This window comes from Vigna umbellata, chromosome 1 (genome assembly GCF_029865625.1).
Source record: "Vigna umbellata cultivar VRB3 chromosome 1, Vumbellata_1.0, whole genome shotgun sequence".
Classification (NCBI taxonomy): domain Eukaryota; kingdom Viridiplantae; phylum Streptophyta; class Magnoliopsida; order Fabales; family Fabaceae; genus Vigna; species Vigna umbellata.
In genome coordinates this window covers 70176912-70202862 of record NC_142165.1, presented here as the reverse complement: position 1 = coordinate 70202862, position 25951 = coordinate 70176912, and the positions used below count along the sequence as shown (strand labels likewise).

Here is a 25951-nt window from a genome sequence, read left to right as displayed (position 1 = left end):
TTATGGTGAAGTCATAATGGTATTTCAAAGGTGTTTTGGAGGTTCTAATAAGTAAAAAGATAATGAAAATGAATATGGTATGCAATTGCATGTGTAGGTCTGCCTTTGGTGTGATTTACAACTGGTTTGGGTTGAGAGAATGGTATAAAACTGATACAATAGTATTTGATGGTTCATGGGTGAAGTTGACTTGGTTTTTAGCTAGATTTAGGGGTTTGACATGTGAAATTTTGAATTAGATGTTCTGGGCTATTTGTGATGATTGGAAGTCTATTGTTAAGTCCATTAGGATTTGTTCATGCCATTATTTGGAGAATTTGAGTGTTACAATAGATATAATTGAGTTTTGTATGGTTTAAGGTAGTAAGATGGTTTAAAGTGGTCAATTTGAGTTAGAGGTACGTTTTTTTAGGTTTCTCAGTGTCCATAGGACCTATGGCTCAATTAAAGTTGTGGGGAAATTGTTCAAAGCCATACTAATTGATTATGAAATAGTTTATGTTGAATCGATTATGACACTAACTTAATAAATTAAAACAAACACTTTAGCCTAATCTTTATGACACTACCTTAATTGATTAAACCAAACACTTTAGTCTAATCGATTATGTTAGTAACATAATCGATTAAAATAGGCAGTTTTGCCCTTGTTTTGCTTTATGTGAATTTTGACTTGCCTTAACATGTTTAATTACCAATCTAATTGATTATTACTACTAGTAATGTGAAATTTTGACCAATCTAAACCAAATTCACTTGTACGCATATGATCTATGTTTTTCATTGTTCTTTTATGATTCTAAACAATTTTATTATCAATTTCATATGTTGCATGCAAAGTATTATGAGATGATCAAATCGTTAATGAAAGTGGTGTAAAAGCGTTCCAAGGAGGAACTTCTTATGGATGGTTGTCATGTGTTGTAAGTATGAATATAGGAAGCTTAGTCTTGGGGTTCATCCTGACATTTTAATGATAATCCATTCTCAAGTAGAGAGAGGTGAGACATGTCGTGAGAATAGTAGAAGGTCCTAGTCTAGGAGCTTTATCTTGGTTAAGGTGAGTGATAACGGACTAACCTTGTGTGGTAGCTTAGGGTGGGCCAGCTGTTTCACCACAACAAGTGTACGAACTGTCATAACTTAATATTCATATTAATCCGGATAGTCAAGTCAAAGTATTGTCATGCATAAAGTGTTTGGTTGGTTTAGTGTGATATGTGTATCATGAGTGAAATGTTTAGAATGTTTAAATATATTATGAAATTGTTATTTTGTTAGCTTATCCTTTTTGTTTGTGATTTGCTTATATGTTCTCGTGCGTTATTTTTAACAGACTCTGGAAGAAGGATCAACATATATGTAGTCTTCTTATATTTTAGATATGTATATAGTTTTGTTAAGTTGTAATATATATAAAGTTAGTTTTATGGCCATATTAGATGACCGTAAATAATTTTATAATTTTTGTTTTGTTAATTATTCTTATTTTATTAAATATGTGATAATTATTATATAGTTTTATATTATATTTTGGAATATTATATGAAGTTGAAGTAGTTCAAATAAATCATGAAATATATTTTAAAATAAAAAAATATTTAAATACATATATGAGTTAAGGGGTATAATAACATTAACTTGGAAAGAGTTAACTTCAATCTATTGATTGTGAAAGGTAGGAGTGAAAGGCATGCCGCTAGCCAGCAGTTCTGGCGTGCTTTGTACTGCTGTATCTCCATACTATAAAATATTCCATTTTATTCTAAATAACTACATCACACATACCAAATTTCTACGGTACTTTTAATGATAATTTTTATAATATGTTATGAGAATTTTTCATTTGAAGTATATATTTAATTTTTTCTCTATTAATGGTATTTTAAATTTGATAATTACTATCCTACATGTGTAATAGTGAAGAAAAAAGAACAAAACCAAGATAAATTATCTATCCGTTACAAATTAATTAGATACTTCTAATTTATCTTTTATTTTTCCATTATATTGTTACATTTTTTATATATTCTTCTTTCACTTTTATTTACACAATTTCTGCAATACTTTTTTTCATTTAACACATATTATGCATCGAAAAATAATAATTCATATATTTTATTTTAACATATCAGTTATGATTTTAACCGATATAAAAAATAATATCTTTTATATTGTTTGTATTTATACCAGTTTTAAAATTGATATAGGAAATATTTTTTAATCGATATAAAATCATTTCCTACACTAATATGATATCGTAGTTAATGTAACATGACGAGTTTTATTTCTCTTATTAAAAATATATTAGATAATGAGATTATTTTCTTCTTGATGACTTTCAAGTCATTGATCAAGAAATTGTTCCTATCAACATTATTGTCAAGACCATTCTTATTGTCTAACCTAGTTAACGAAAAAAAAATAAACAACATAAAAGACTTAATTGAAATATATAAAATTTTTAAATATTTAATTAAAAACAAAAATTAATAAAGACTTAATGGAAAAGATTCAAAAATTATGAAAGATTGAAATTTAACTAAACATACAAATTATATTTTTCTAACAATAAAAGAACACATAATAACAATGTGATTTTTCTTATATTATTTAATTTGTTTAGAAATACAAGGTAAAAAATATAAATATAACCATTATGTATAAAAACTTATAATAAATCTCTTTATTTTATATTTTTTTATTATAAAAATGTTTAGTGAATGATGGTTTTCGAAATGTAGGGTCGAGGTCAACCTCTAACATCATTCAAAAAGTAGTTTAATGGGTCCCAAAGCTATATTTTGCTCCAATCCAAACGTTTGGAGAACACTTGAATTTAATGTTTGACAGTTCAAATATTAATCGTACAGTAAATGCAATCAACTATCTTCTTACCTTAAACCTATGTTTATAGATTTTGGAGTGAGTATTTTAATCGTACAGTAATTTTTTATTCATAATAGAGACTCTTTTATATACTTAAAATTTTTAGTTTATAAATTGGTATATAAATTAATCACTATAATGGCTAATATTTTTTATCTCTAAAATTGATGTTATTTAAATATTTTCAGAAACAAATAATTCAAAAATCACTTTTACAAATAGTAAATATCATTTTAAAACTGTTGCAGTAAAGATAGGAATCACGGGGGTACAGGAAGAAAAAACAATAGTTGATATTGTGAAGTGCTTAGGCCCAAAAGACCCTAAATTAGGCCGGGGAAACATAAGACCCAATGTGGATGAAGGTTGGCTAGTTTCTTTAGGAAATAAACATTTATGTGTAGGATAGTGATACAATTATTCTTTCCAATAAATCACAAATCCAGTTCATTCCAAAATTCATTTTCACATTTTTTTACACGCATGCTTATTTATTAGGATTAGTTTCATTTTTTTGAAAAAAATATATTCCTATAGATATTTACATATGTACGTTGTAAATCTAAAGATAATTTGTCCTTTGTATCAAAATATATGTCATTACCACTTTAAACAATGTAATAAATATAACATATACTTCATTTCCTAAATCTTACTTCATTCTCCAATTCTATAATTTTGTCAAGAAAATTTAAATTGTTTCTTGTTTTTTAAAGATTACTCCAATATATTTATTAATTCAAGTATGACATTTAATTACAATAAAAAATAACTCCTCCACAGCAAAAAAAAATATGAATAATTAAAAAAAAATCATGATGCTCTTTAAATTATTTTAATATTTCAATAAAAAATAATCAATATTTTTCACATCTTTATTCAAAGTATGTATTATAAAGAAGTATTTATAAATTCTAAAACAAAATGTTACAAATACTCTATTCCAAAAAAACTAATAATTTGGATGAATGAAGATAACTAAAACTAAATGGAATGGAATAAAACATTATAAAAAAAATTTAACTCAACATCCCATCTACAATTTTGACATGAGTTCTTAATACTATTATCATCATCTTTCCTTTCTATTATTTTTCAAGAATGACACTTCTTCATACTCCAACCATTGCATTGTCTCTCGGAACATAAACGAGTTGGATTGCGCACTAGTGTTCCATAAGGTTTTTTCCATATGTTACCCAACAAAGTTATTACCTTATTTCTACACCTTACAACACAGCTGACATTTCTCAAAAATTGAATATACCCAACTCCTTCTTTTCTTAAATCATTATCATATGAACATAATAAGATCAAACCATATACATATTTGGCTTCAAGATGACCCTTTTTGGCAGCCATTTTCAAGTCTTTAATGCCTTTTTCAACATTTCCATTATATCTAATTATTTCTCTCAATCCTTCTCTATACAAAGCTTCAATATTTCCACCCTCCTTACAACTTTGCATGAAAATATCAAATGCCCTTACTTTTTCTTTACATGGCCATGAAAGCAATAAAAACTTTTCTAAAGAAATTTGTTGCCACATATAATTGTCTTTTGAGGCATGCAAAAAATCTCTACAACATACTTTCATGTTATAATGATCAATGCAAGATTCAGAACTTACCTTTGCAACCACATTAACCAATAAGTCAGTGGGAAGTGATTTGATTGGAAACAAAATAGATTTGTTATATTCACTGCATTGTCTTTTGTTGTCTTTCCAAACTGATTCTTCCATTACAATCAAATGAGCAGACTCGTTGCTTTCATGACGTCGCCTATTGTTAGAATGTGTCTTCTTCATCACTTTTGAAGTTGTCATGTTTACTTGAAATTCAAATTCAAATTTTTGAAGATTCAAAATAAAAAAAATTATACGATAGTGAATGACGAAACATTGTTAGTTGTATATATAGAAGATTTATATGAAATATTTTGTATATTAATAAATATATACTAAATATACATTTTTATTGATTTTTTTATATGATTATAATAGTTTTATTTTATCTTATCTAATATAATAATTATGAGTGTGATGGTTAGAAAAAGAAGATAAATGCTTATTACAAATAAGAGAGGATATGAATATTATTTTGTCAAACATAAAGAAAATATTATTTGATTTAAAAGTAAGCTAACGGTTTATTTTAAAACGAGTAAAGATGTGAAAAGATATAAATTCTATATGTATAACACTAGCCAAAATAATAGATAGTGATATCTATTTAATCTTATTTACCAAATTAATCTTTTTTATAATATTTATCTTATTAGTTCTAAAAATAATAAATAGATAATGTAATATATTTTAACCCATTTACCACGTTCATCTATATCAATATCATGTTATTAATTCTGAATATAATAAATCTTTTTATGTACTTTTTTTTCCAATTAATATTTTATTACATTTATTTTATTGATTTTAAATATGATAAATTAATATTTTATTTATGTTATTGTGTTTCGCTGTCTATATTATCTTATTTGTCGATTTAATTTTATAAATATTATGTTTTGATTCAAACAAAAAATAAATAAATATTTCTAAGTATTTTTCCATTATGTACTCATTTAATTTTAATTATTTATTTACTCTGAGTATGAAAAATAGATAATTTATCTTTTTGGTCAATTTAATACTTTTTCCAGATAAATAAGTTTTGTGATTTTTTATTTTATTACCGATTTAGTATTTTATTAATATATATTTTATCGAATCTGAATACAATAAATGGATATTTGTCCTATTATTGAATTTAATCTTATTAATTGTGAGGATGATTAATATTTCTAGCAATATATTTTATCTAATTTATCAGTTTAATCTTTTATCAATATTATCTCACCAATATTTGAAAGTGAGAAATGAGTGTTTCTATTAATTTTATAATATTTATAATTTAATGTTTTATCATTGTTGATGATGATAATTTTATTATACTATTAGATTGTATATTTTTTTTAATTCTATCTTATTTAAGAGGATAACTTAAATATTTATTTTAATTTTAATTATAAATATTATATTATATTTGTATGTGACATGTAATGAACGAAATGTTAAAGAAATTATATATATAATGTAACTTATATGAAAGAGGAAAAAACAATACTTGTGTGAAATAATGACGTATAAAGTTATTTTAAACGAATAATTAGTTTTTTTTTTGTTTTTTTATTGCTGCATAAATAATAGAATATTAACTTTGAGACCAAAATATGAAAAATTAAAAGAGTTATCAACGGTAAACTAAAAATATGTAATAAATATAAAATTTTATCATATAATATTTTTTAAAAATAAAATTTAAATCATATTATTTTTTAATATATATATTCTTAATTTTAATTATGTCTTATTTGAAATGAACATATATATTTTACTTTATATATATTTATTTATCATATGAAAATAGAATAATTAAACATATTATTTATTCTACAAAACAAATCACTCTAAACATTTATAGGGTAATTATACTGAGACAAATGTAGATGGTTTGTTTTTTTCATCTCCGTAAGTTATTTTATTATCACGTTTTACTTTTATTTTTTTCCTTCTTTCGTTCCCTCTAAATGTCATGAATAGATATATTTCATTTTAAAATTTTAATGGTGACTTAAAAATATTATTAAATATACATGATCAAAGTTCCCGCCACTGTAACATTTTTTATTTTTTTTTTCTTCATTTGGGATTTAACAAAATGTTTTAATTCAGTTAATAATTTTGTTCAATCCATTTGTAAATTCTTTGTCTCCCACGTCTGTATTTACATAGCGTTTTGGTTGATAATTTAATAAATTTATCTATTTTTCTTAATAATCTTGTTTGTACAGGGGATTCATAATCTATACGAGTTTTCTTTTATTTCTCAATTCTGATTCTTTCTTCTCCATTAGTTTATCTTTATGGTGCTTTTGTATCTCATGTCACAAAATACTTAAATTTTCTAAATGATTTTTCAATTAAATAATTTCATTCCTTTCTATATTTTTCAGTTGAAAAAACACTAATTATCATTGAAAATAAAATCAATTCACAATATATATATATATATATATATATATATATATATATATATATATATATATATATATATATATATAAATGAATCTAAACTTCAATTTACAAGTTAATTTCTTAATGGATTAGAATCTAATTCTAACAAAATTTGTTGATTTAATTTTTAATCTCAATATTTGCTTCAACAATAAAATCACCTACATCTTTTAAAAACATTTTTTTTCACTGATTTCTTGAATTCTCCTTTTTTTTAAAGATAAATACTAAGTTTAATTTTTAAACTCAATATTCGTTTCAAGATCACCTACATCTCTCAAAAACTTTTCTTTTACTGATTTCTTAAACTCTTCCTTTTTTTTTTCTAGAAAAAAGAAATTAGATCTATAAAGATATCTTCAAATAGATAAATATTAAACCTACTCTTATCTAACTTATTTAATTATTGGATTAACATCAAATTTAGTTAAAATAAAGTTTCAAATAAGATATTTACAAAATAAAATCCTCGTTAGGTATATAAACATTTATGTGTAGGATAATGATAAAATTATTCTTTCCAATATATCACGGTATGACTTGAACTTAATTTTAAATACTCACATGTTATAATTATTGGTTTAATATGAGAAATAAATGTTTGACCTATGTCGTTGAATCTAGACAAAGGAAAGCTAAATATAAGTTATTTTTTTTTATCAGGATTAGAAATGTAGATTTTTGAACAAGTGGAAGAATATGAAGTGGAAGAATATGAGTGGAATGGAGAATCTTGATGTATGCTCACAAGGATTGGAATAAGAGGGAATATTTATCTGTAAAATATTCTCCAACGTTCAACTTAAAGAGTTTACATCTTTTAAGGATGAGTAAGAGAGTATGTATTTCTTGATATAAAAAGCATCAATAAAATAACAATTTTCCAATAAATAACATAATAATCACAACAATATGATATCCTACTTGATATATTAAAGATTCTTTTAATATATGATATTAAGGAATATCATGACGTAATCAAACTACTAAGATTTGGTCATATATATATATATATATATATATATATATATATATATATATATATATATATATATATATATATATATATATATATTTAGATTAGTAAAAATAAGTATTGTTGGACCATATTACTTAACATATGTGTTGACCAAGTATGTAAACAGATAAAAAAAATAGTAATTTTAGAAAATAAGAATTTAAGATTTAAAAAATAGTATAAAATAAAAGTTGATTTAAGAATCAATATTAATTAATTGAAGTGAAATTATCTTTAATTTCTTAAACTAGATCTTGATGAGTATAATTAATAAAAAAATATAGTTAGAAATAGAGATCCATTAAAAGTGACAAGTAATGTTTCTTGATAAAACTTAGTCATGCAATAATGTTACTTAATAATAGTTAGAGAGAAGAAGAAAGTGATTGAAAAAATTATTTATTTTATCATAAAAGAAACTTCTAATGCATACAAATTATATTATCTAATAAAAATATTATCCAATTGGTATGTTTTATATAGCATGGACATATCGATTTAAACATCTAAAAATAGTGGACCCGCTTAGACATCAATCGATTGAAATAATCTCAAGATCGTCTAAGAACTAGAAACAAGGGAAAGAAACCAAAACATACAAATTGGATACAATCACTCTCCAACTTACCGAAAATAATCTTTGAATCAGTCAGACAATCAAGAATAACATACCAATCTATAGGTATTGGTTAATTGGTCATGTTGGTTAACAATCTTAAAAGTGATTAATCGATTAATCGATTGAGGTATGATACAATTAATCAGGCTAAAAGCATCTTAATGCAAAGTAAATGTGATCAATCATTTGACGTTTGAAATATTAAAATATGATAGAGTCATGATTAAGTCGATGGTAAGTAAAAACTCATTACAAATAATATAAATAAAAGATCCAAATAAGGTAAGGATGTTTCATCCTGTACCTCCAACCTCTTACACCATACACCTTCAAAAATTACAATTTTAACATTAATTAATATTTCTTGAATTTTTCCTCTAGTAAAGTCACTATACACCCCTTTACTAGATTTTAAAATATGTACGGATTTTGAAATCCAATTTATAAACTTTTTAAATTTCATTTTTAGATTTAAAATTTAATAATAATTTAATTTAATTTAAAATTTTAATATTATTAAATATAAGTTTATATCTTCATAATTATCAAAATATAATTTCTACTATTATAATAATTATATTAAAAAATAAAAATAATTAAAATATAAGTAACAATAATAAAAGTTAAAAATAAAAAAAAATGATTAAAAATATTATAAGTAGTATTATAATTTTGAATTAAATTAAATATTTATTAAAATTCAAGTAAAAAACAAAATTAAAAAAAATTGTTTATCCAAATCCGGTAACATATTTTAACGTATTCGATAAACAAAGTTTTTCAAAATTTAACTTTTTATTTAAAATTTAATAATTATTTGATTTAATTTAATATTTTTAAATATATTAAATCAAATTTTATATAGTTATTTTTTAATTTTATTATTAATATTTTTATTTTAATTATTTTATTTTTATTTTTTTAATAGAATTAGTATTGTAATATGAATAATATAATTTAATAATTATTAAAATATGTAAATATATTAAATAATATTAGAATTTTAATTAAGTTAAATAATTATGAAATTTTAATTAAAAAACAAAATTTTTTAAAAAATGTTTATCGAATATTTAAACAATTTTTTTTAAATTTTTGTGTTTTATTTCAAATTTAATAAATATTTAATTTTAATTTAATAATTAGTATAATTTAATAATTAAATCAGATTTATTATTATTATTATTTTTTTAATTTTTATTTTTTCCTTATTACAATTTTTATTTTAATTGTTTTTATTTTTATTTTCTTAATATAACTATTATAATAATAGAAATTATATTTTAATAATTGTTAAAATTTAAATAGTATAAAAATTTTAAATTAAAATTAGATTATTATTAAATTTTAAATTTAAAAATGAAATTTAAAAAATCTATGAATCGGATTTCAAAAATCCATATAGATTTCAAAATGTATTAAAGGGATGCAGATTGAATTTAACAAGAGAAAAATTTAAAGAAATATTAATTAAGTTTAAAAATGAAATGTCTGAGGTACAGATGAGAGGTTCAGTCTTTTATAAGAAAGTTAAAGATATTTCTAGTATATTTTTCAAAAATAAATTCGTTGAAGATAAAAAGGTTTTCAACTGAGGGAAATTAGCATTGATCTTAAATTGTAGTATATATATATATATATATATATATATATATATATATATATATATATATATATATATATATATATATATATATATATAAAGTGAATTTAAATGATGATGATGTTCTTGTTGTGAAAAGAAATTTAGAATTGAAAAATTCATTTAGAACGTTGGAGTTGTTTTATTTTAAACTGACAAAAGTAAATTGTAGATATGTTGGACATATATAAGATTGAAATGTTATTATATGGTTTTGATGGAATGCTTGCGGTGATGACGAATATATAGATTCTGAATTGTAGTACAATTTATGATTTTTGAGTATAGAAAGGAATTTTGATATGGAATTTCATGCTTTAAATAAGTTTGAGATCAACTGGAAAATAACTATCTCAATAAAGGTTTGTTTTGGAGTTTGATATGGAATTTCATGCTTTAAATAAGTTTGAGATCAACTTTAAATAAGCCCCATTACTCAAGTGGTGACCCATCATTTGAATATTATTGGGATCATATATTTAATTCTACTTTTTATAAATTATCTTTAAGGATTTATATATATTTTTTAAAACCTTTTAGCGTTTTTATACATTGTTTCGTTGATTTGTATATGAGGAAATGTGAGTGGTTGAGATAATTTGTTGAGGATGTGATGCGAAAAATTAGTGATTACAAAGGAAATACTACGAATATGATGATATAATTGTTGAAGAGTTTAAAACAAAAACTATAATTGTCATAACTATTTCATTGTTACAGTTTGACATATTCATTCTTTGTTATATACGTTGCATGTACTCTTTTGTTGTTTAATGAGAAAATCACTCACTTTCTCATATTCTCTCTTCTCCGCATTCTGCTCTACTCTCTTCTCTGCATAATCACTACCTTGCCACAACATTGGTATTCAGAGCTGAAGGTATCAAAAACTGGTGGAATTTAGGTAATGTTCAAGGAATGGTGTGATGGCTGGATTAATCCTTAGTAATCTCCCGACCTTTGATGGCAAAGATTATGATGACTGGTGTGTGAAGATGGAGGCTATTCTTGGGTTTCAAGAAGTCGATGAGGTGGTAAAGAAGGGACTCCAAGAACCCCTAAAAGAGGACATAGAAGAGATGAAGAAGTTGTATAAAGAAAATAGACGCCTTGATTGCAAAGCAAGAATGCTGCTGCACCAGTGCATTTCTCCTGCAATTTTTCAGAAAGTATCAAAAGCCACCATAGCCAAAGAAGTATGGAATATCCTGCAAGAAGGGTATGGAAACTCCAGCAAGGTGAAAAAGATTTGCTTGCAATCTCTTCAACGACAGTACGAGCTTCACTGCATGGGCGAGCAAGAGTCGGTGATGGAGTATATTGGAAGAATCTAGGTTTTGGTCAATGCCATGAGAGCATGTGACAAAATTGTGAAAGATAAGAAGATAATTGAAAAAATACTCTGAATCCTAACACCGCAATATGATCACATTGTAGTTGCGATAGAGGAATGCAAGGATCTGGAAATGATGAAAATAGAGGAAATGCAGAATTCACTCGAAGAACACGAACAAAGACTGATAGAATGGAAGAACACGGAAAACATCGTGACACAAGGAATGAGTCAGGCATTACAGGCAAGGAGTAAACAAAACTTCAAGAATCGTGGCATAGGTAGAGGGAGATTGCGTGGCAGACACAGCGGAGGAAGAAACATGAAATCCTTCGATCTGAATGGTGTAGAAAATGGAAATGAGCAGAAAGAAGGAAGCAACAGAGGAGGTAGATACTCGAGAGGAAGAGGAAGAAAGGGCTCAGACAAACGAAATGTTCAGTGCTACACTTGTAAAAAGTATGGGCATTATTCTTCAGAGTGCTGGCACAACGAGTCTTCCAAGAAGAACAAGAACGATGAAGCTGCAAATCTTGTACAAGAAAAAGATGATTCTAAATCTGATCATGTACTTTTGATGAGCACAACCGAAATGTTGTTTTCTTCTAACCGATCGGGTCTCGGTGAAGACGAGCGGTTGCTGTTAAGAAATCGAACGGATGAAGATGATCAGTTGCTATTAAGAAACCGAACGAATGAAGACGATCGGTTGCTGTTAAGAAACCGAACGGATGAAGACGATCGGTTGTTGTTTAAAAACCGAATGGGAGTTGATAGACAAGAATCATCAAGTCAAACGAGAATTGACAAACATGTATCATTTCCAGACCGAACGGTCATTGACAAAAACCGAACGAGAAATAATGAAGAAACCGAGCGGTCGTTGTTGTCAAAAGATTCGAGTCATGTAGAGGATGAAATGAGCTAGTACTTGGATACAGGGTGTTCCAATCACATGACCGGAAGAAGAGAGTGGCTTGTTGATTTTGATCCGAGAAAGAAAAGCAACGTGAGGTTTGCGGATGACAACACTGTGACGGCAGAAGGGATTGGTAGAGTGTTGATCACATGCAAGAATGGAGGAGTAGCTTACATGGACGATGTGTTATTCATTCCCACGATGAAGAGTAACTTGTTAAGCCTTGCGCAACTCCTGGAGAAAGGCTATACCATTCCATGCATGAGAATCTTATAGAAGTATTTGATAGGAGGAAACATTTGGTGATCAAGGCTCCGTTGGCCAAGAATAGAACATTCAAGGTGAACCTGAATGCAGCCGCAATACAATGCTTATCTTTGGTAAATGTTGGGGAACAGAGCTGGAACTGGCACTATAGGTTCGGACACTTAAACTTCAAAAGTTTGAGTCTATTAAGCAACAAAGAACTGGTCAAAGGTGTGTCCCTGATAAATATACCTAAGAAAATTTGCGAAGGATGCGCTATGGGAAAGCAGACCAGATCGAAGTTCAAGAAGGTAGCACCCAAACGTGCCAAACAGCCACTCGAGGTTGTTCATTCAGACGTTTGTGGTCCTTTAGAAGTAACGACGTTTGGAGGTAATAGATATTTCCTACTCTTTGTTGATGAATGGACTAGGAAGTTATGAATTTATTTGTTAAAAGAAAAGAAAGAAGTCTTCTCATGTTTTGTAAAATTCTGTGCAATGGTTGAGCAGAAATCGGCTCTGCAAGTAAAGATTCTCATAACTGACGGAAGCGGAGAATTCAACTCTAAAAAGATGAACAAGTTCTGTGATGAAAAGGGGATCACACACGAAGTTATAGCTCCTTACACGCCTCAACATAACGGCTTGGCCAAGAGGAGGAACAGAACTCTGGTTGAAATGACAAGGTGTTTGCCAAATGAAAGAATCTACCACACAGCTTGTGGGGAGAGGCTGTCTCCACAGCAGCCTACTTGTTGAACAGATGTCCAACGAAGGCTCTAGCAGATTGCACTTCAGAAGAGGCGTGGACAGGATTAAGCCGTCAGTAGATAATTTGAAAATCTTTGGATCAGTGAGTTTCAAGCACATACCAGACGAGAAGAGAAAGAAGCTTGCAGATAAAAGCGAAGCATATATACTGGTAGGCTTTCATTCAACTTGGGCATACAGACTATATAGTCCAAAGAAGAATGAAATAGTGATCAGTAGAGATGTTTTGATAGACGAGTCAGCCACGTTTAATTGGTTGGATGTAGAGACAAGTTCAATCAGTGGAGGGGTCGTGTCAAGTTGGCTTGAAGATAAGAAACCTGAAGAAGTCAAAGAAGTAGCAGTTGGTCTGGAGGTAAATAAAAGAAGATCTCGAAGGACTAGATTTCCTTCAACGAAGCTTACAGATCACGAGGTGTTCATGGATAATGAGATAGCTGAAACTGGTGATCTAGTTCACTCCGCACTCTTGGCTGATGCTGAAATACTGACGTGGGAACAGGCTATCAATATGGAAGATTGAAGAGAAGCAATGATAGAAGAGTTGAGAGCTATAGAGAAAAAAAGACGTGGGAAATGATGGAATTGCCTCGACAAAAACAAGCAATTAAGGTCAAGTGAGTATTCAAAACAAAGTATAAGCCAGATGGTAGCATAGCTAAGCTGAAAGCTAGATTGGTTGCTAAGGGGTTCCTGCAAAAGCCTGGAGTTGATTTTACTGAGGTGTTTGCACTAGTTGTAAGGATGGAGACAATGAGACTTGTTGCAGCTATTGCAAATCTAAAAGGATGGGAGATATGCCAAATGGACGTAAAATCTGCTTTCTTGAATGGCCCTCTACAAGAAGAAGTTTACGTAACACATCCACCTGGATTTGAGAAAGAAGGTGAAGAATGGAAAATGTATAAATTGAAGAAAGCTTTGTATGGGTTGAGACAGGCACCCCGAGCTTGGAACACTCACATCAACTCTTGGCTCATTGAATTTGGATTTCACAAATGCACGATTGAGTTTGGAATCTATGTGAAACAGGTTGAAAAGCAAGGTGTTTTATTGGTTTGTTTATATGTAGACGACCTACTCATAACAGGAAGCACAACAGAGGTTATCGAAGATTTTAAAACAAGAATGAAAGGAGACTTTGAGATGACTGACCTTGGTAGTCTGGGTTACTTCTTTGGACTGGAATTCTTGCGTACATCTAATGGAATGCTTGTGCATCAGAGTAGGTATATTGGTGAAATTCTGAAACAGTTTGGCATGGAAGATTGTTACAGCGTGAGCGTACTAGTAATGGCAAATACTAAACTGTCTCTTCAAGCTGATGACAAGAAGGTTGATGCTTCCTTGTTTAAACAAATTGTAGGATCACTCAGGTATGTATGCAATAGTAGACCAGATATTAGTTTTGGTGTTGGGTTGGTTAGTAGATTCATGGGTGATCCCCAGACAGTCTCACCTCTTCACTGCTAAACACATATTGCGCTACCTAAAGGGGACGATAGATTATGGTCTTTTCTATCCTAAGAAGTTTGACGGAATGAAAGGGATGTTAGAAGCTTGGAGTGATTCGGATTGGTGTGGAGATCAAATGGATAGAAAGAGCACGTTCGACTATGTATTTAATACATGGGAGCGTCGTTTAGCTGATGTTCGAAAAAGCAGAGTGTTGTAGCACTCTCATCTTGCGAAGCCGAGTATATTGCCTCATCCGAAACTGCATGTCAATGTGCCTGGATAGAAACGATGTTGGATGAATTGATGATTGAATGCTGCAAACCAATCCAACTATTGATAGATAACATATCGGCTATCAATCTATCTAAAAACCCCATTTCACACGGTAGAAGCAAGCATATAGAAACCAAGTTTCATTATCTGAGAGAACAAGTTGGCAAAGGAAGACTGGAACTGGTGCATTGCTCCACAGAAGATCAAATAGCTGATATTTTCACTAAGGTTCTACGGCAAAGCAGATTTGTGAAGCTTAGAGATTATCTTGGAGTTAAATCTTGTAGAAGTTTTGTTTTAAGAGGGGTGTGTTGAAGAGTTTAAAATAAAAACTATAACTGTCATAACTGTTTCATTGTTACAGTTTGACATATTCATTCTCTGTTATATACGTTACATGTACTCTTTCGTTGTTAATGAGAAAACCACTCACTTTCTCACATTCTCTCTTCTCTGCATTCTACTCTACTCTCTTCTCTGCATGATCACTACCTTGCCACAACAATAATGAATAAGTATTAAGTTGATAATATGAAAGATATAAATTTTACCTATCTCCTAAGTCATCTAAATAAATATAGTAGATAATGAGAATTAATTAATTGTACGAACTGGATGTGTACATAAAAGTAACCATTTTGTAATTATAAATATATATGAACTAGATAAATACTGACATACTTTCTTTTAAATTCAAAATTTAATATAATCTTTCACAAGTTAATAATCTTTAAGAATTTAATTAAAAAATTTATATGTTTAGTGAGTAATAGATGTGTTTGATTGTCATTATTAATTAATTGGTATAAAATATTTTAAATAGTTAATTTTTGTATCTTTTTCGTTTTATAATTATAACAATATTATTGAGAGTCCTTAGAGAGAATGATGCAGAATAGTCTTCCCGACAAAAATGTCTTTTTGACTATTAAACTGTACAATCATGTATAAGTTTTATGATAAAGTGCTTTGATATCTTATATGTATGTAGGTGAACATGAATTTTATATTTTGAAAACTAATGTTATGTATATATTATGTTTTTTTATTATATTAGTCTGTATATTAAATTTATTAATTTATGTTTAAACTAATAAATATTTTCTTTTATATGTCCGATTTGAAAAGAAAAATAAAAAGAAGAAAGTTAAATATACATATAGAATGGTCTAAACCGTCCAATACATATACACCTATAAAATGAGTACAATATATAAAAATAAGGACATTTGTTTATAATTATTTAAAATGATATTTTTCAATAAAATAAATAATTTCTTGTTTTTATATATTTTTTATTTATCTAATCTATTTATTTTAAAAGTATATAATTTTATATTTTAAAATATATGATTTTTCATTCTTTGTAACTTTCTTTGTGATACATATCATACAATCATATTTTGAAGCCGTAAAATATTATTTGTGACCCCGCTATCAGTAAAAAGTTAAACCTTAATTAGACATAATTAAGGAAAAAACAACATCATTATAAAATAGTAAAAAATTAAAAAAAAATATTTTATTCTCATAAAATAATTAAAATTATACAAAATAATAAACAATTCAATTATAGCTTATAATAATGTTAAAAAAAGTTTAAATTAAACCATATTATTCTCACAAATATAATACAAAAATCTCCATATGATTTCTGTAACAACCTAGAAAATAGAGTATTAGAGTAGATAGATGTATTAAAATAATGAGACCGAGTATTTTATTATAAAATAACCTTATAATATAAATAGAATTTTATAAAGTTCGTCTGATTATCTAAAACACTATCTATCTCTCTAAAGTTTTTTCTCTTCGTCTCTCTACAAATTCTCACGCTTGGATCCTCTGTTTGACGATTAGGAGGTACCTAGAAGATCACTGCGTCAAGGGCTACAAATCTGACCGATCAATTGGGCGAATTGAGCGGGTAAGCGGTTAACCCTTTTCTCTAGCGTCTAGGGTTCTTGATTCTGCTGAATGATTCTGGTTGTATGGATCAAGAGTCCCTTTCCTTTAAACTCTAACTCAAATTAGATTCTAAAGGTTCTCTTCTATAACCATTCGGTGATTTGTAGGTGTTTTTAGAAGTTCCTTGCGGTGCAAGTCACGATCGAGGTATTTCTAAACCGGTGCGAGTTTGTAGAGGTAAGGGAAGCTAGGAAATTTCTTTAAATTGTGTAATTTCTTGTGTATGTTTGTGGAAAAGATGATCCTTGAGTTATTTGAACTGAAATGATGTTTTGTGGTATATGAACAATATGTGATTGATGATTTTGAATGTAATTGCATGAATTGATATTCTGGACTGTTTTGAATTATGAATTTATCTGTTTTGGTGGTATAAAAGGTTGGGAATCTGAGCGAGGAAAGTTGTACTGAGGTTGATTAATTATGAATGGAAGTAGTTTATCTTTGTTTAAGTCATTATGAGGAAGTGGAGTAGTGAAAATGAGAATTAGATGTTAGATGTTCTTTTGGCCTATTGGGATAGCTTTGGTAAGTCAAACGTGACTTGTTTGAGTCTCTACATTACTTAAAAATCAGTTAAAAATGGTAGAATGAGCTTGTGGTCCCTAAGTTGTTGAATTTGATGGTTTGGAGTAGAAATTGGGTGCTAAACACTTAAAAATGATGGTAGGAAGGTTTTAAAACGTTTAGTCAAGTCTAATTAAGTATATAAAACAATTTAAGAGGTGTTAGAAGTTGGGAAAAATAGTTAGAATTAGTAAATAAGGTTTGAGTTGCTTAATTATGCAGAATTTAGTGCTGCAGATTATGCAGAGTCGCTGAGCGAATAGATTCACACAGTGAGTTGTTTTGGCGAGATGCTCTCTGCCTGGGCATTCGCACAACGAGAGAGCGCGCTATGCGAATGATTTTAGAGGTTTGCTCTCTGCCTGAAGATTCACATAGCGAATCTGGGTGTTGTGCGACTGGTTGTGGTATGGGAGCACTGCCAAGTTTATTCGAATAGCGAAAGGGGGCGCATAGCGAGTGTTTGGGGAGTCTGGATCACTGTCTAGACTTTCGCATAGCGAATTTGGGGCGCTAGGCAAGGGGTTGGGGTCTGGTACCACTGGGAGTTTATTCGCAGAGCGAGATGAGTTGTTGTACGAGAAATCTCTGGATTCGCAATGCGAGAGAGTGCGCTGAGCGAATAGTCCAGGTTTTAGTTCACTCTTTTCTTTTTAGTCTTAAGTTGATCTAAATGAATTGTTGAGTGCATTATGAAGTATGTTTGATTTGTCTTACAATATATGATTGATCATGCTATGAGTTATGTTCCAAAGTAAAAGTATGTGATTTCCAAGTATGGTTGATGAACGTAATTCCATGATCCTCAAGGAGAGGTTACCTAGTGGTGCCCTATGTTGTAATCCAAAGTGAAGTCTCTTGTTGAGGTTCAAATATGTTTAGAATGAATGCAGGAGCTTAGTCTTGGGGGTTATCCTGAAACTCCAATGGTCTTTCATTTTCAAGTAGAGAATTGATCCATGTCGTGAGGAGTAGCAAGATGTCTTAGTCTTGGGGGCTTCCAGTATGCTCCAAGGCGTGGTATAGACTAACCTCAGGAGTGTGGTAGGGTGAAACCCATTGGCAACAGCTTTGCAAAGCAGTAGTAGCCACCACGAGTGCACAACCCGCCATAGCTCGACAATCATTCTAAGTCCGGACAATCAAAGTTAGTGTAGTGTCATGTATGAAGAATTAGTGTGATGTGAATGAATATGTATGAATGTATAAAACTTAGTTAATGAACATATGATTAATCTTTGTTTAAACTATCTGACCATGTTGTGTGCTTGTGTTTATATGTGTTGGTATTCCTTCTTCTGCAATTGTCATCCTGTGGGTGTGAGCAGAGGGAGATGAGATGTATCTGGAACAGGCGTTGGACGGAGGAGATGCTGCGAAATAATTAGTTTTAGTTTAACCTTGTAGATTGTTTTGAGTATCCTATTGTATATATAAAGTTTTAAATTTTACGATTATTTTGGATGATTGTAAAGTTAATACTTTATTTACTAGTCTCTAACTGTTCTATCTTATTATTTCTCTAACTATTGTTATATGGTTTATGACTATATTTTGGAGATGTTACAATTTCTCCATTAGTCTCTTTGCTCGAAATAGTACTAGCATAATCTGTAAAATTATTGGCTCCCTTATAATGACACAAGTTATACGATCATTACAAAACACAAACAAGTAAATGTGAACTAACCAGAAAACAATGCAAGATAATAAGTGTAACGCCCCCTTTTTAGAGGGTTAAAAACAATTATTCACTTATATTTAAGGACACAATATTTATTTTTATTTCACAATAATATATCACAGTTGTCAAGAGTAATAATTAAAATACAGATAATCTTAAAAAGTTGTTTAGAGTTACAAACCAAAACATTTTACAACTTAAAATTACATATTTGAAAATCTCATAGATTTTTTTTTTCAATGCATCCTCGCTCTAAACTTCTCCAGCATCACCTGAAACATCATCTACTCCCGTATAACGACACAGGTTATAAGATCATCGTAGTCATACAAGTAGGGTGAGCTAACAAAATACAAAGAAGAAATAAGCAACAATAAATTTACTTACACAATTTAATCATTCATCAGTAACATTAACTGCCAACAAGTTTGTATTACCTCTAACGAAAACAATCTAAGACTATAAGTGTAATTAGTTAGTCAATTCTGAAAATTAAATTCTTAAATGAATTGAAGTTCATTTTATTCTCTGATAGTGTATCGGGTAACACTAGATAATCAAAATAAATGACCATGAGTCTCCCTTCGTTTTCCATCCCTCACACTTAGATATTAGATTTATCGATTTTTGTCCTTCCCACGCAACTAATGGACATCGATCCTTCACATGCAACTATTGGACCTATCTCGGTTCTATCATACTCATACATTTGATAAACATATATCAAAACCAGTCCCTCATATGGACCACAGATAAGAGTCGTCCTCTAGCTTCGGACATATCTCCTTTGTTCCTCAAAGTCTTATGAGTAAAAACATTGGTGACTAACAACGTTCACCAAGCACCATACTCAGCACGAGTCAGAAACCTACAGCGAGATATCTATATTTCCTCGAAAGAGGAAAATGACAGGAATTGAATCCATCTATCGCCTTACACAGGAAAAAGGAATTATCCTTTTAACTACCGAGATAAAACAAAATATTTTCGTTTATCCATGATAAAACTAAAGAATCATCAAAGACTATTTTATCGAAATCCTAACAAGACCCCCAACATTAACGTATACACTAATAATATATCACTATAAATGGTCACCGAAGAATAATCAAATACGACTTTATAAGTTGTAGAAAGAAGACATAACAACCAAATTCGTCTCCCAATACTGATTGAGACGGACGAGACAACAAACAAACTCGTCTCCCAATACCAATTGAGACGGACAAGCCAACCCACAAACTCATCTCCCAATACCAATTGAGAGGGACGAGCCACATCACACAATCACATATTCCGGCAATAAAAGAACTGACTCGACAACAAACAAACTCATCTCCTAAAACCAATTGCACCGACGAGTCATCACACCATTAAGCAGCTCAATCAGCAACAAGCAACACAGTCAAATCCAAATATAACACAATAAACTACCACACAAATCAACAACACAACAAAATAATACGACCAACAACACAATTCGACAATCATTATAAACAACTCGGTCAAAGACACATATAGCTCGACAATCAATACAAACAACCCGACCAACATACACATAACTCAGAAATCATAATACACAACTCGACCAAACATGGGAACATCATGGAAGTGTATTAAACAACCCATAATTATGCACAAGCAACTCGACACAACATCCACACATAATAACATTCAATTAACTCGACACATCATCAAAACATCACGGTGACATTCAGAACAACTCAACACAACCCTAGAACCTCATGGTAGTAATTTAATACAACAAATCACAGTCCAAGAACAACATGACATCATATTAACCACCCGACAACATCCTTAAAACCACATGACAACATGGGTTTATCAAACCAGCAAGCCACAACACATTATGACATCAAGTTAAACATGGAAATTTAAAATAAAACAAACTAACACCTTTGGCATAAAAAGGGATTCATGTGGAATATACCAAATAATATCCCCTTGCCCAAAACTTTGACCACACAATAACCATATAAATAAAAGCAAAATGCACCTTAAGCATGCACAACAAATGATCATAGATAGCCTAATAAATGAAAAGTAGGAAAATAAAGTGGAACAAGCATGCACCTCTGAAAAACGAAAAGCACACATCACAACCAATTAAGTGAAGCCCCAATGTGAGAAAAAAAACATGCATCATATAACCATGAATAATTGTTAATTGCTAAAAGAGAAAACAATGGGCAGTGTGGAAAAGAAGCAAACACCACGAAAACCACTACAACACATACTAGTAAAAAATTGATTTATTACCGCGTACATTATGCATCGGTTAACCAGAACACGAAGCATAATATTGCGTGGTGGCATTTTTGAAATTATATCGACAATATAGGTCTCAGTTGCCACAGAACCGCAACCGTATACACCCTTAGGTCGCGGTTCTCCAAGGAACCGCGACCTATAGTCCCTGCAAAATTCTGACATCTCACCCAAGTCAGTCTGAAATCAGACACACAGGGAATAGGCCTCGGTTCTGGGCGAACCGTGGTCTATTGTCCCTGCAAAATTCTGACATTCCCACCTAAGTCAGTCTGATATAAAAATGAAATCAGACAGGGAGGGAATAGACCGCGATTTTAGGGGGAACCGCGGTCTATTCCCTGCAAAAATTCTGAAATTCCCGCCAAAGTAGTCCTGAAATAAATTTTGAAGTCAGACCGTTAGGGAATAGACCGCGGTTACCCTAGAACCGCGGCCTATTCCCTGATCAGAACAAATTTTAAATATTTAAGACAGTATGCCTCGGTTGGACGGGGAACCGCGGCATAAAGGGTGAAAATAATTTTAAAATTGCCATTTCAGAACAATTTTAAATTTTTATTTTAAGAGAATAGGCCTCGGTTATGTTGGGAACTGAGGCTGTATCCCCTCTATTACTGCGGTTTTCCAATGAACCACGGTAGTAACATTTGATTAGGTTAACAAAAAGTGAACAATTTCGTCTTCCTTGAACAATTTCGTCCCCTCTAGCCATTTTCTCTACAACGACGTTCTTGTCGCCTTGATCTTCCTCCATTCGTTCTTCCGCCACTGTTGCGCCGCCGTCGTCACTGTAGAAGGACTTCCTTCCTCATTTTTCATCACCTACGTTTGTATCCGATAAAATTTAGCTTTGGTCGCCGAAGTTTTTTTCGTTTTTTTGTTTGAGTTTTTGCGTTGGTTTGATACGATTTTTTATTGATTCAGATTATCAAACTTACGTTTTGTTGTATTTTTTTGTAGGTATTGTGTTTTTTCTTTATTGTGTGGTTTTTCACGTTCCCAGGTTCGTATTATTCTGTTTATTAATTTTCATTTTGTGCATTTTTAATTTTTTGTAGGTTGAATATGAATAATATTGTATGATTGAATGTTTGAATTGATAATTTGAATGCTTATTAATTGTTTGATTGTATGATTGTATTATTCTATTTATTAATTTTTATTTTTTTAATTTTTTAATTTTGTGTTGAATATGAATAATTATGTATGATTAAATGTTTGAATTGATAATTTGAATGTTTATTAATTGTTTGATTATATAATTGAATTGATTGTGTGTTGAATATATTGTATAATTGTATGATTGTAATTTTGTAGAATATTTACGTATGGATCGAAATTGGATTAATTTACCACGCATTAGTGCTGAGTACGAGAGAGGGGTAGAGGAATTTATACAATTTGCACAACGTAATGATGGTATAAGTGATGATGAAGTGAAGTTTAGATGTCCTTGTGTGAACTGTTTGAATGCGAGAAAGTTGAACGCAACCCAAATTAGAGAACATCTTATCTATGATGGTTTCCTAAGATGCTATACAACATGGATATGGCACGACGAAGAAATGCAATTTCCGACTGACTCCCAAACTGAAAATGTTACTGATTCCACCATGGAAGAAGATCGACCGGATGAAGACAAATTAGAGGACATGATCCGCGATGTTGGCGCAGAAAATTTTGCCAAAGCTCATGTGTATGAGACGATGTCGACTGATGCAGAAACACCTTTGTATGTCGGTTGGTTGGGAGATCAACTGCTAACAATAGAAAGCTTGCATGGATTGTTCACAAGGTTTGACATACGCTAAAGCCATACTTTCTTATAATTGTTTTGTTTTAATGATTTTCACTAACTATTTACAACTGTGATGGTATATTGTAGTGTAACAGACAAAATGGTTCATATGAGTGTGGATACTATGTAATGTATTGGATGACCCACATTATTCGTGCCCATATCACAAGAGGCTGGAAAATGGTAATATTTAAATTTAATGAATTTTGATTTTCTCCAACATTTGGAATTCATACACTAATTAATAACAATTGTCTTGTGCAGAAATTCAAGACTTCTACTCCAATTCCTGGGAAGCCACTTACATTCTAAGGAAAGCAATTGCAAAACATTTAGTTAGATTATATAATAGTTCATAGTTATTAGATTTAAAATATATTACAACATATTGATTTATAGTTATTAGACTTTGTACATTATGTGATGTAAATATTGACTATTGTGTTGAATATGTTGAATCTGAGTTGTTATGATATTGTTTGATATGCAGGCCTGTTTTTGTGATAGTGGATATCACAAAAACAGAGCTGCTACTAAAAAAAAATTGCAGGAGAATAGGCCCTGTTGGGGCCAAAACCGAGGTAGAAAGGTTAGACGATAAAAAAAAGGGTTTTGGCCGCGGTTCCAGCATGAACCGTTGTCATCTCTCCACGTTATACCGCGGTTGGAACCGCGACTAAAGGTTACACGAATTTATTTTTTTTTTAAAAAGGGTTTTGGTCGTGGTTCAAGAAAGAACCGCTGTCATATCCCCAGGTTATTACTGCAGTTGTAACCGCGGCCTAAAGTCCCAGACTTTTTACCTTGCTCGTATATGCCGCGGTTCTAAAACCGCAACATATATTCAAAAACAACCGCGGTCGTTGCCCTTCGCTGCACTAGTGACATATAAAATGAAATAGTTTGCATGACATTTTAATTGGAAAGTTGTACTGCATAGAATAAAATCGGTTGAGTGACAGTTCAATTGGAAGAATTAAAGAACTAGGAGAAATAAAGAACTACACCGCTAAACAAATATGATGACTAGAATAAATAATAACAAAATATACACAACAAATCAAATAGGATGAATAAAATAATAATAAAAAGATTTGCACCACAAATCAAAAGTATTGAAAGAAGAACAAACTAAACTGCATAACATAATACTTGGAATTAAAACCACAATACTACACCATATAACCTAATCATTGAAGGGCCTAATAATTAAAAGGGAGAAAAATGAATGGAGTGTAAGAAGGAGAAAATTAATATCTAGAAATGTGGTGGGCATAGGCATTATTAATTAAATTAAGAAAAAGATAAGTTATACAAAAGTGGAGTCTAGCTTAGTTAGTTAGAGTTCCTTCTTAATTTTAAAGGTACATCATATATATATATATATATATATATATATATATATATATATATATATATATATATATATATATATATATATATATATAAGTGAAGCTTTGTTTAGTATGACATTAGTGGGACGTGTATTCTCTTTCTCCCTCTCTCCCTTTTCCCCTCTCTCTTGATCAATTGTGATATCAGTAAAGAGAGTTAATTAGTTTGGTGATTTGTTATTCATATTATAATTAAAGTATTTATTTTATAATGACAATCACATCTTGTTTCTTTATATTATTATGATTTGCATGGATGATTATTTATTTTGTTAAGTTTAAGTGACTAAAGTGTGTGGAATGTTGTGTCTTATATTATATGGTATGAAAAATTACTATTTTGTGTGGATTCATAATTAGTATGCAATAAAGACAATATATAAAATATATAAATGTGGTTTAAGCTTTTGGTGATTTTTGAAATTATCATGAATTATTTTGGGTGTATGTATTGTCATGGTTTTATTACTATAGTTGGATTATCCTTGAGTTATTAAGTGATTAAAATTGAAAGATGAAAATAATATATAAAAGGTTAAATTAAAGTATTGAAGATTTGTTGCATTAGGTATATATTATATTGAAATCATCAAATACAAGAATAAGGAAATAAGAGGTACTGCTAATTGCATTCAGTTTAGAATATTATATTAAAGATAATATAATATTATATTTATAAATTTATTGCGCTAAATCTTGAGAAAATGTAAGGATATTAAAATAAAGTAATTGTTACATTATGAAATTAGTATATTATATATATATATATATATATATATATATATATATATATTACGTTTGATGTAAATATTTTAATATTTATATATATGAATTTTTTTTAGTATTTTATGTGTTGTTATTATATGTGTCGCGATGTGTTTACATGTTGTCTGTGGTGTTAATTTATGTCAGTGTTGTGTTATATGAAGTCGTGGTGTTGATGCATGTTGTTGTGTTGTTATTATATGAAGTTATGGTGTTGATGTATATTGTTGTGTTGT

General features: G+C 29.6%; 1 protein-coding gene across 1 annotated transcript; it reads right to left on the bottom strand.

Annotated features, from left to right (window-relative positions):
- Positions 1-3984: 3984 nt before the first annotated feature.
- LOC148206183 (F-box protein At2g35280-like) lies at positions 3985-4719 on the bottom strand. The gene has a single exon (XM_088107092.1). It carries the CDS (start codon positions 4717-4719, stop codon positions 3985-3987), a length of 735 nt encoding a protein of 244 aa, XP_087963218.1.
- Positions 4720-25951: the final 21232 nt, after the last annotated feature.

What these genes read in the sequence shown, in the direction of transcription:
- LOC148206183 (XM_088107092.1), bottom strand. Translation starts at nt 4,719, where the DNA reads ATGACAACTTCAAAAGTGATGAAGAAGACACATTCTAACAATAGGCGA.